The sequence below is a fragment of the Pelodiscus sinensis genome, chromosome 7 (genome assembly GCF_049634645.1).
Source record: "Pelodiscus sinensis isolate JC-2024 chromosome 7, ASM4963464v1, whole genome shotgun sequence".
NCBI lineage: Eukaryota > Metazoa > Chordata > Testudines > Trionychidae > Pelodiscus > Pelodiscus sinensis.
Window position 1 is genome coordinate 71,589,164 of NC_134717.1, and position 12,872 is coordinate 71,602,035.

Genomic DNA, 12,872 nt, shown 5'->3' on the forward strand with positions numbered 1-12,872 from the left:
CCTGGTTAGGCCTCAGTTGGAGTATTGTGTCCAGTTCTGGGCACCGCATTTCAAGAAAGATGTGGAGAAATTGGAGAAGGTCCAGAGAAGAGCAACAAGAATGATTAAAGGTCTAGAGAACATGACCTATGAGGGAAGGCTGAAGGAATTGGGTTTGTTTAGTTTAGAAAAGAGAAGATTGAGGGGGGACATGATAGCAGTTTTCAGGTATCTAAAAGGGTGTCACAAGGAGGAAGGAGAAAACTTGTTCATCTTGGCCTCTGGGGATAGAACAAGAAGCAATGGGCTTAAACTGCAGCAAGGGAGGTTTAGGTTGGACATTAGGAAAAAGTTCCTAACTGTCAGGGTGGTTAAACACTGGAATAAATTGCCCAGGGAGGTTGTGGAATCCCCATCTCTGGAGATATTTAAGAGTAGGTTAGATAAATGTCTATCAGGGATGGTCTAGACAGTATTTGGTCCTGCCATGAGGGCAGGGGACTGGACTCGATGACCTCTCGAGGTCCCTTCCAGTCCTAGTATTCTATGATTCTATGATTCTTCTCTGGGCTGGCAGACTTGTAAGCCCAATTACATAACTTTTGCAAAATATTTTGCAAGGTGGATTGGGGAAGTGCTCAGGCTGTAGATGGCCCCTGGGCCAGCTCTATGCACCCATATAACATATAACAAACAAAAAGTCCCTGCTTCAATTTTCACAAACTCTGTGTCAGACTGTGGCTAACAGGTGGATAAAACAAAGAGATGGGGATATTAACTCAGGATATGAGTTTAGGACTAATCCTTAATTGCTCAAGATACTTATGCAAACACCTCACATGCTTAATGTTAAGTGTGTATTTGAGTGCCTTGGTGAGTTGGAACCTAACAGAAAATTTTCAGTTTGATTATAATAGTAGAATAATCATTGTTAATGACTACACTTTACAGTCTGGAAAACATGTCATTTGCTGAGTTAAGCTCAAAGCTAATAATTTTTGCAGATAAAAATGTAATGAGATAGTTGTTAGAAAAACATCAGTACCTAGGAAAAAATTATTTACATTTATTTTAGGATTCTAAGAATCTATGACCTGCTGTTCAGATGGAAAATTGAGCAAGTCAACTTCCAAATGTGCTAATTACTTAAAAACCTGTTTTACCATACAATTTCCCCACCTTTTCCGGCAGCAGCTCCTGCAACACATGAATGCTCTTAGCAGGAGGGCAGACAAATGGCCTTTATCATATAGGTAATACCAAATATCTCTGGATTATCCAGGTATAGAAGTAACCGATATTTTCCTTCCCATTAGTGGTTTCTCTAGGTGGCAAAATTTGCAGATGACACAAAACTGCTCAAGATAGTTAAGTCCAAAGCAGATTGTGAAGAGCTTCAAAAGGATCTCACAAAACTAGGTGAATTGGCAACAAAATGGCAAATGAAATTCAATATTGATAAATGCAAAGTAAGGCACATTGGAAAACATAATCCCACCAATATTTATAAAATGATGAGAGTAAAAAAAAAATCAAAAGCTTTTAATTTAAGAAATGTCAAAATAAAATATTTCAATTTTTCAGAGATTTTTTTCCCTACTGAAACAGTTAACTGAAATTAACACAAACTTACAAATGTTTTGGTATCACTAACTTGCATTTTTTGATGAAAAAATGTCAACAAGTTTCGCTCAGATCCAGTTTGATTTTGTTTTGAGAATACCACTCTTTGTCAAATTGAAGTCTCAACTGCATTAACTATAATTCTTGAGAGGATTGCAAATTGGAAATTTTGAACCCCAATAAATATTATAGTTATTTCATAATATACAAAGATATTAGGGTTATAAAACTGAATCTTTTTACAGTGTGCTGAACTGACACATTAATAAACTGTTTAAATGTGTCCAAAGCAAAAGTTGGCTTAGAGCAAAATAAAGTGGAAGGTATATCCTGTCTTTGTAACTGGAGCTTGAGAAGGGTAACATTGTAACATCACTAATTAAAAAGGCAATCACATGTGATCAAATTTACTGAGAACCGAAGGGAGATTTCTGAGATCACAGGACCTGACAATACTAGATATTGAGAAATTGAGAAACCTTCTATAGAGGTTTTAAAGTCCTAGCTTGACAAAACACTGGCTGGGATGAGTTAATTGGGATTGGTCCTACTTTGGGCAGGGGGATAGAATCGATAACCTCCTGAGGTCTCTTCCAGCCCTAGGATTCTATAATTCTAAATTTATTACTTAAAGCATAAGACTTGAGAGAGGTTACTGGTCACCTATCGAAGTCAGTAACCTGGCATGAAAATGTTTTATAAATTGATGTAGAAAGAAGAATTAAAACACATTTCCATACATTACATTAGCCTGGAAAAACAAATAAGCCAATCTTAAACAAGTGAGAACGATGATTTTTTTCATGTATTTTTGATCAAATTCCTATGCTACATGTAGGGTCTGATTTGCTAGATCTTATTTGCCTATTTTAGGGGTTTGATTACAAATATATAAATTCAGCCTTCAGTCTTTTGATTTCAGTGGTAGTCATGTTTGGGTAGATGAATGCAAGAATACATATTATATTTGTATCTAACTTTAATACAAATACACTAAAACAAAACAGAAAATTAAAAATAAAATATTCAATTGGTAAATAAACAGCAAGTTACCTCAATGACTGTCCATTGTTCTACAACTATTGTGTCATTTCCTTTCCTGTTAGAACCTGGGACTCCTGAACCTTCTTCTTCATATATAAATAATCCTTCTAAAGATTTGGGTATGTGATCTCCTGTGGAATCAAGGACATGTATAAGGTGAACTACGAAGACATAGGTGAACTATGAAGACTAGCCTGCAAAGACGTGCACACCTTAAGAACAGCCATACTGGGTCAGACCAATGGTCCATCCAGCCCAGTATCCTGCCTGCTGAAAGTGGCCAATACCAGATGCTCTAGAGGGAGGGAACACAACAGGTAATCCTCATGAGATCCCTCCCGTGTCACCCACCTCCAGAGAATGAGAGGCTAGGGACCTTCTTAACTTTATACACCGATTGCTTATAGTCCCACTGAAATCACATTATCTGAGACATCAAATGCATTCATTTTTAATGTTTTTTCAATTATCTGCCACTTCTTTGTAAGATATGAAGTCATATTCTTAATCAAATTACTGTATTTCCCTTTTCTACAGGGAGTCAGCTATTAATTAAATGCAAGGTGCCATATTATTAAAAACATTAGCAAGTAGGTGCACATTTGAGTCTGAGAAAGATAACCACTGTTTATGTAGCACACAGATACAAAAACTCTATACTCAACTTTGAAATGACATATGTATGACCAAAACAAATATGATTGTTGGAGATGGGAGAGGATTACAGAAAAACAAAATATAAATTACAGTATTTATCCATAATTATCTTTACAAAAAATGTAATGCACACAGGAAGCTCCTGAAATAGAAGTAAATGTAGGAGGATTCCTGATGGAAAGTAAGTTTCAGAAAGCACCTCCCTGACTTACTTCTTGTGAGAATTTGAAAATATCCAGCTGGCTCAAACTAAAGCTGTGTATCATTTGTTGGTTCATTTTCTGTATTTGATAGCATAGTGCCTCTCCTACAAGCCCATCTGGAAGCCCTTTCTGTAGTGGTACCTCAATAGCCGAGAATCTTAACTAAAAAAAATCAAACTAAATTTAAACAGAAAATAGAAATACTCTTCAGAATACCAGCTTTAAATTCTCTCCAATACACCATGAATGTAAAGGCTGTCTCTGTGACATAACATGGTTATGCAGAAATACTGTGATACTGTAATTTTGTTTGAAGAATAACTGAAAGAATTCCACAGGTGGGCTGACTTGGATTTATATCAGATGATCATACATTTTCTAAATAAGGCATGAACTTGATCCTCTCATACATTGGTTTTCCAATCAATGCTAAAAGAGTCACAATAATTTCACTTCTTTTGGGGTTTGCATTTTCAGTAAATCTTACCTGTTTTTGGAAATATGAGTTTTTAAAATTACATATTCAGAGGCATATATGCCTATCATGCATTCATAGAAATAGAAAATATAATTCTAACATACACACAAAATGCTCTTTTCCAAGCTAAAAAATCCCAGTTTTATTAATCTCTCCTCATATGGCAGCTGTTCCATACCCCTAATCATTTTTGTTGCCCTTTTCCAAACCTTTTCCAATGCCAATATATTATTTTTTGAAATAAGGTGACCGCATCTGCATACATTAGTCAAGATATGGGCATATCATGTGTAAGTCTCCTTACTAAAGAAGCCTCTGACTTTTACTGGGAAGATCCTTTGTGCTGTAATTTATTCCTAGACTACAACTCCCATAAGCCCTTGGGCAAAAAAAAGGGGGAATGTGGTTCTTCTATAAAATCGTGACTGATGTGGAGAAAGTAAATAAGGAAAAGTTATTTACTTGTTCCTATAACACAAGAATTAGGGGTCACCAAATGAAATTAATGGGTAACAGGTTTAAAACAAACAAAAGGAAGTACTTCTTCATACAACACATAGTCTACTTGTGGAACTCCTTGCATGAGGATGTTGTAAAGACCAGGACTTTAATGAGGTTCAAAATAGAACTAGATAAATTCATGGAGGATAGGTCCATCGATGGTTATTAGCCAAGACAGTGTTCCTAGTCTCTGTCAGCATTTGGGAATAGGCCACAGGGGGCAACATCACTAGATGTTTAGTTGTTCTGTTCATTCGCCCTGGAGCACCTAGCATAGGCTACTGTTGGAAGACAGGATGTTGGGCTAGGTGGACTTTTGGTCTCACCCTGTATGACCATTCTTATGTTCTTACAACCAGAGAAGAAAATAAAACAGTCATAGCTTTTTTTGCATTAGAAATAGGGAACTGTGTTGTGGCTCAATATTGTTATGCTTTCTCTTTCACTAAATAGGAAAGTAGGAATACTGTTACGTTTTGTTTTTATAGCTTCTGGAAATACTTCAGTTTTCCTTGCTAAAATGCTCTTTTTTAACTTCCATAGTGCCTGAGTCAAATGGCCATTTCTGAAGCTGTTTGGGCTACATGTGTTATTTATTTATATTGCACTAGAGCCAAACATTTATGAGGTGATGTACAGACAAAGAGGAAGACAACCCCTGATAAAAAGAATATAATGCCAATTTTTTTTAAAAGTGAGAATAAAAGATGCAACACATAAGCAAAATATTTATTTTTGCCCTGAAAGGTTTTAGATTTCAGTACTGAGAGGCCCAAATGTTCAACTGATTACATAAACTCTTTTAGGTTGAGGTCAAGAACAAACAAATCAAGCAGGAAAGAATCCAATAGCTAAATTCAGCTCCTGTCCTTTTGTTAACTCTCTCCCAGGTTACAGACACTTTATCAGACAGAGAAAAGCCTACCCACACATTAGATCGTCTCTTTAAATGTGTTCATTTTAATCCAGATTTATTATTACCAAGATCCTAACTGTTTAATAATTGATTAGGCTAGACAGAATCTGAGGCACCAGTTGTTCAAAGCAGGACGTGTAGAAGGCCTAAGTAAGATGTGCCCCAGGTGTTAATGATGGGAGAGGTCTTCATAAGAATAAAATGGTAAAGACTTGTGGAGAAAGGGAGTGTGACGGAGTGAGGCAACCTCGCCACTATCCCCAGCAAGCAGGTCGGGTCGGTGCCGGGGTGTGTGAGTGGCCGACTCGGGCAGCAGGGGAACTGGCACTGCCAGATGCTCGTGGAGAGGGGGCGAGCCAGTGCGGGGTGGAAACGCGGCAGCCGGGGATTACCAGGAGAACGGGAGAGCACCCGCGGCCGGCAGCGTTGCATGACGTCACTGGAGCGATAGAAGGGGAGGGGAGGGTGATGTCACATGCCGAGCGGGAGAGCGGGGAAAGGATAAAAACGGGAGGGGGAACACAGGCAGGAAGGATGGTGGGGAACGGAGGAAGGTATGGGGGCCAGAACTCAGGGAGGGACGAGAGGGGAGGATAACCCCGACAGGGGTTCTGGTGGCAGGGTCGACAGAGGCCCAGGGTAGGGTCGTGGAGCCTGAGTGGGCGCATTTAGGGGTAAACCCCCGCCTGCTACCACTGGGGACGAGATTCCCAGTGACAGGGCCCTGGGCCGGGGTCTGGGAGCATGGGTGAGCCCAGACCCCCTTCCCTGCCACCGGTAGTCGAACAGCACACCACACCCCGAGGCAGAAGTTTGGCCCTGCTACGGCCACATGACTGTGGGGGACGTGGGTAGTACGGGTAACTTGAGGTAATCAGGGCATGATAGATGTGTAAAATAACTGGACCCAGAATCCGAATAAACATAGATTCATGACAGGGAGGCTTGTGGAAATTCTGTTCACCAACATCTGTTGAGGTTAATTTTGGCTTATAGCTGTTCTCCTCATTGATTTATAACAGGTACAGTCACCTCTGTTTCCAGCACTGGGAAAACTATACGTAAGTTTAAGGGCATGATTCCACTCCCATTAAACTCAAGGGTATGTCTACACTGCAATTAAAAACCTGCAGCTGGCCTGTGCTAAGTGATTTGGACTCAGGCTAATATGTAACAGGTTTAATTTGCACTGTTTGTGCTCAGACTGGAGTCTAGGTTCGAAGATCCTATGAAGTGGGAGGATCACTCAGAACCACATTAAGTTGTTACAAAAATTATTGTTTAAGGATAGAAATGTAGCCGTGTTAGTCTGGTGTAGCTGAAACAAAAAACAGGACTATGTAGCACTTTAAAGACTAAGGGAGAGGGGAAAAGAGATTTTGGAGTTCCTTCTCTTAATTACACTTTCTGATAAAAGTTACAAATAACTGCCCTCCTCATTTTTATATACTAAGCCTTTTAAAATAATTCTTTAATAACTCTGGGATTTCTTTTTGTCTGCAAATTGAAAAATGAGCCTTTTCTTAAACACACATGCACTGAATGAATTTGGCTTAGAGCTGTGGCCTCATGATTTACAGAGACTTAGACTGATGCACAGCAAAAGTTAATTGACATATAAACAGAAAAATTGTGATTGGCACAGTGGGGATGGGAATAAGTAGATACTAAATGATTCAGCAAAAGTTTCCTTAATATGTTATTTAGCTAGATTTCTTAATATACTTGATTATTTTACACAGAATGATTTTGAGTCTTGCATAAACTGTGAAAGTCTGAAGAAACACTTCAATGAATTTTTACAAAGCAGCTTTTCTGAATTAAAGTCCTGTGCTCCATTCATTCATACACAACTGCCATAAGCAACTCTAAAAGAACACTGACCATTTAGAATCTAGGACAACTGAAAAACAACAAAACTTGGGCAACAGACATAATACCACTTTAGAGGAATGTTAACTCTTCATTTAACATAAAATAACAGAGTAAAATTCAAGGAGATCAAGCAGTTCAAGTTTGTTCACCTACCAGAGTATTACTACAAAATACTTCGCATTATATTCAAATCTCAAATCAAATAATATTAGGTAAGGAAGACAGCAATATTACATTTTGATTAAAATTGTATATTTGGTATGTAAAATTCAGTTTCAATGCTTGCAAAAGAAATTGCTACATATTTTTTTCAATCCAATTAGATATTTTCCAGTTTCTGATATATTCAATTGAAAAATATATAACTTAAATATTATTTATAATTTCTTCTTAAAGTATTAACCATACTTTAAAGAGTAGTCTAATACTGAAGCCATTGAGACTTTCCAGTAAGAAATAGATTTTTCCATTCTCAAAGCTTAATGTATTAGTAGTAGTATAGTAGAGCCTAGAGGATCCATTGCCGGGTGGGCTGAATCTTCAAGGGATTTGGATTCAATTCTGCCTGTGCCTTCTCATCTGGTCCTAGGTGATGGGTGGTCAGGTTAGCAGGCATCACATGATGGTAGCCCAGGGATAGCCAAATACAGGGGTGGGAACCTTTTTTTGGTTGGTGGCCATACACAAGGGAGAAGCAAAACAAACAAACAACCCCCCACCCAAACAAAAAAAAAACCCATGCCCTCAAACATGTGGTCCCCAACTGAGAAGCAGAAAAAAGACACTCCCCTCAAGTGATGGGAAGGAGAATAACCTCCAGAAGAAGAGGCTTGAGGAAACAGCAGCAGCAGGAGCTGGAAGGAACTATGGAGCCCGGCAAAGGGTTGAAGAAATTGGAGTGGGGGAAAAGACTTGTTTTGGTTTAAGTTGATAGCTGAACTGAATGACTGTAATAAACCAGTCCCCAAGAAGGGATGTTATTTGACTTGCACAATAGGCTGGGGACACATTTTAGAGCCTACAGAAGGGGAAATAGAGGCACTGGCAGGGTTCAATGCCAGTTCAAGAGAGACCCTGCTACAAGCATCAAATGAGATTAGGGCATCATGCAAATATATTGGTTATTGACTATTATTGGTTATTGAGCCAGTCCCTGTCTCAAAGAGCTTACAGTTCCAGAGGAACAAAATGACTTCCCCCGGTAATACTGCAATTCTGTGTTAAAGCAGAGACCAGAATCCAGGTTTGTTGGTTTCTGTCCTGAACTCTAATCAGCAGTGAAAGTAACTTAACATTTCTTACAGGTACTGTCCTATCTCAACCCAGGTCCCTGCCAACTCTTTAAATAGCTCCCTGCTGGCTTTTGCCACAGCTCAGCCAGCTCTTGCCAGAGCTGTACATCAGGGCAACCTGGCTTACTTTCACCCTCTAACTCTAACTAACAGTCATTGGTAAAATCTTGCTACTTTTAAAACAGAACAAAATCCCCATCCCACAAACCCTCTCGTTAACTACTATTGGAAAAAAAGAAAAAATAATCTCCTCTCTTGCGAAGTGACTGAAATAAATGGAACTTCAGGCTGGTGTTAAAGTCTATGCTTGTCTTTTAAAGAGTTTTGAAACCATAAACAAACATAATACCCAATCACATAGAAACTGTATTAGTTATATGATTAATAGAAATGTGGTCCTTAAGGAACTGCCTGAGGAGCTAGCTGTGTAATTAGAGTGACCTATATGTCATACTTTACTGGTTTGATAATAAATGATTAAAGGATTAAATGTTAACTTCTACAATGTGTGGTGTTGTGTTTAAGCATAATGTGGCTATTGTTAGTGACTATAAAAACCAAGCACCTGACCGGTTGTGGGTGATATGACGGTTGTGCGTTAAACATCTGGAATGCTCAGAAGTAACATTTTCCTCATCACAGCATTTATAAATGAGGAGTATTACTACAAAAGATGAACCATAGACAGAAATTCTGGACCTAGAATGGATTCCCAATTTCCCCAGAGTTCTGGGGTGTTCAAATGTCAGATTAGGACCATCTCTACTTACTACATTTATTTTAGTAAGTGAAGAGAATGTTGCGGTAGCTAGCAGGAAAGATAAAAAAGGGTCAGTAACCAAAGACAAAAATGTAAGGAAGTGTCTACACATTGAATGAGGGTGTAAATTCTAGAAGGCACTAGTGAATGTTGTGCACTACCTGGTTATGTGGACCATAAGCAACTATATTATAAGTAATTTGGCAACAGCAGTTTTTAATAGAAATTATAAAAAAAAAAAAACACTGGAGGAAAACCCAGGTCCTATTGAACTCAGTGGACAAAACTCCACTTAAGGGGCAATTGAAGTCAGTGGGTCGAACTTCACTTAATCCTTCCATTTTAACACAGAAAAAAACAAACAAACTTTCATTGACTTCAGAAAGCATCATGCTGGAGTAGAGATTGCAGGAATAGGTCTTTAGTATACTATTTAGTATTTATCCATAGTGTATTTATAACACTGTATACTCAATGAGAATTGAGGGAATTTAAAATTTCATTGGAAGCGTTCATCAAATTGCAGGACTAGGTCTTCTGTGAATACCTGTTAATATAAATTCTGAGAATGAGGGATGCTTTCTGAGAATATGATGCATAATATTTTGTTACTACATGTAATTATTATTAGCAGTAAGTATTTGAGGAAACTTCAAACTAGGTAAAACAAAAGAGAAATTTCAATAATTTTAATATATCACTTTCAGGTAAACAGCGACTTAGGTCTCATATTCTGTGAAGTTACAATGACAAAAATTACCATAGCACTCCTCATTTTTACAACAGGAATGTCATATTTATTCCTATTAAGAAGCAAAATCTGATCTATGTTTTGTAAAATAAACACAACAGTTTAAAATTTTATGAAAAATAGACTTGCTTACCTTTAGAAGTTTCCCAGTGTACAAAAGTATCAATTAATGACAATCCTTGTTTATAATAAAATGTGGTTAGTTCTAGCCAATCTGCATCCAGAGTACTAACAACAGGACCTTTTCTTGTTATTTTCATAGACAAAACGCCCTCATGATAGGTCCAGCAGGTAGAGTCATCATCAAAAACATTGAAGATTGTGTATAATTTATTATCTGAAGGGAAAAAAAGAGAAAAAGGTCAGGAAAGTGATGCCTTAAAAAAATACAATTAGGCTGTGTCTACACTGGCATGAATTTCCGGAAATGCTTAAAATGGAATACTATTCCGTTTTCAGTTTTTCTGGAAAAGGAGCGTCTACATTGGCAGGCTGCTTTTCCGGAAAAGCCCTTTTTCCGGAAAAGTGTCTGTGGCCAATGTAGACGCGCTTTTCCGGAAAAGAGCCCCGATAGCCATTTTCGTGATCGAGGCTTTTTTCCGGAAAAGACTACTGGGCTGTCTACACTAGCCCTTTTCCGGAACAGTGTTCCAGAATAAGGACTTATGCCCGAGCGGCAGCAGAATCGTTTTTCCGGAATAGCGGCTGATTTTGTACAGTAGAGCGTCGTTGCTTTTCCGGAAATTCAAGGGCCAGTGTAGACAGCTCGCAGCTTATTCCGGAAAAGCGGCTGATTTTCCGGAATAAGTGGCCCAGTGTAGACACAGACTTACTGTATAAATTACAGTTATGTTTGAATATTATTTGCTATTTTTATTACAAAAATCCATTAAGATTGTCAAATTATTCTTCTCTACTTTTTCACCTTTTTGATATAGTGAGAACATTTTGTTTATAATTTTCATGGTTTCCCTGTCAGTTAGTTAGTCACTTTTCTTTGATTGTATGGATCTTTCACACAGCAACATGGCAGGGAAAAAACATGAACCAAAAAAAAAAAAAATTCCCAGTAAAATGTAATTGCAGTACCACAAGAATTGTCAGGATGATTCAAAGGCAGGTGTTTGAAACAACTTTAAACTTTTTTTTTAAAACAGACTGTATTGTGAGTTGACAGTGTTCCTTTAACCCATTAAAATCATTACATTCTTTTAGAGAGTCTACTGAAAAAACATGATTTTTTTCTCCTTTTTCTGTATCTGGACATTAAAATAATGCTGTTATACTAAATACCATAACCACTAAAAAGGGGTTCTAGCTGAATAAATTCCACAAATCCAAACCCCTTAGAGTATGTCTACGCTACAGAGAAGATCAAAGCTGCCACTGTCCATTTTCCAGTGTTCGAATTAGCGGGTCTAGTGAAGACAGCTAATTTGAACTGAGAGGGGCACTCCAGTCAATGCAGGTAGTCCTGCTTCCACGAGGAGTAAGAGAAGTTGAAGGGAGAGTGTTTGACCTTTGACTTCCTGCAATGTGGAAGTCAAGTTAAGGTACTATGACTTCAGCTACACAATTAACGTAGCTGAAGTCGCGTATCTTCATTTGACTTTATCCTGTAGTGTAGACATACTCTTAAAGAACACTGCAGTGGTTATATTAGGCTTTAGATCAATAAATGTTTACTTCATAGGTATATAATTACATACACACATATGCTAGAGATAAACACTGAGATAAACTTCATTTTTGTGAACCCTTTTGACTAACTCACCAACACTCTGCTGAAAAACTGAATCCCTGGAACTACTTCTAACTTTTCTTAACTATGAGCATCTTCAAGCAGCACCATCTAAACCTGCCAGAGAAATGCTTTCTTTCTATCCCGCTACAAAATGACAACTGTCTGAGGTGAAGATGAGGCAATTTGTCTACTCTTTAAAAAAATTATTATTTCATGAGCTCCTCAGAGCTAGAAACAGGATCTCTACATAGGATATATTCCTGGATGTGATGAGGAGCGTGTGGGGAATTTGTTCTGGGACTAAACTATAAGAGTGACTGCACATGGACCTAACTCCCTTTAGTGAATTTGTGCATGGCCAGGAAACAGAATGGAGAAAACTGAAGTAACTGAAGAATACTGAATACCTATATTATTTAGGAAAAACTTAAAAAACAAGGAATAGTCTAGTAGCACCTTAAAGACTAACAAAACATGTAGATGGCATCATGAACTTACAAGTGCACAATCCACTTTTTCAGATGACGGGAGTATTAGAAGTCCAGATCCAAGAATCATTCTACATGTTTTGTTAGTCTTTAAGGTGCTACTAGACGATTAGTTGTTTTTTAAGTTTTGCCTGTTACAGACTAACTTGGCTATCCCTCTGAAACTTATGTATCATTTAGAAAACTCAGAAGTCTAATGTTATTGAAAGCTGTGCAGAAAAGAAAGATAATTGCCACACTCCTCAACTGCTAAGGGAACTGTATGTTCAGTATTATCAGACCCTCGGTATATCTAGCTATTCTTATCAGTGTTGGCTTATTAATGTTCCACTGTTCAAAGCCTTTTTGTTCAAACTGTACTTCTTAATGGTATTGCTATTTACATTGTTTATTTTATACAGATTCTTTATATTCCAACATTATCCTTTAAAATATATATAGCTTTTTTTAAAAGGTGACAATGTCCTTTTTAAAATGGTAAAAAGCAATTCCAGTATTTTTCATCTTTTTATTAGCAAGAACATTTTACTAGCAACTGCTAGTAAAGTCACTTCCTTTTTA

At 37.7% G+C, this 12,872-nt stretch overlaps 1 protein-coding gene across 8 annotated transcripts in view; it reads right to left on the minus strand.

The window, feature by feature from the left end:
• The window catches only part of RFTN2 (raftlin family member 2), an 85,477-nt gene that overhangs the window by 51,981 nt on the left and 20,624 nt on the right, over nucleotides 1–12,872 (minus strand). For all 8 annotated transcript variants that reach the window (XR_003088305.2, XR_012905399.1, XM_006117922.4 and 5 more), the window contains exons 6-7: nucleotides 10,213–10,416; nucleotides 2,656–2,777 (exon numbers count right to left, since the gene is read on the minus strand). Coding sequence is in view for 6 of the 8 variants with exons in the window: in XM_006117922.4 (XP_006117984.2) it covers nucleotides 2,656–2,777; nucleotides 10,213–10,416 (326 nt within the window). In the remaining 2 variants the exon portion in view is untranslated. The remainder of the gene's footprint in view (nucleotides 1–2,655; nucleotides 2,778–10,212; nucleotides 10,417–12,872) is intronic.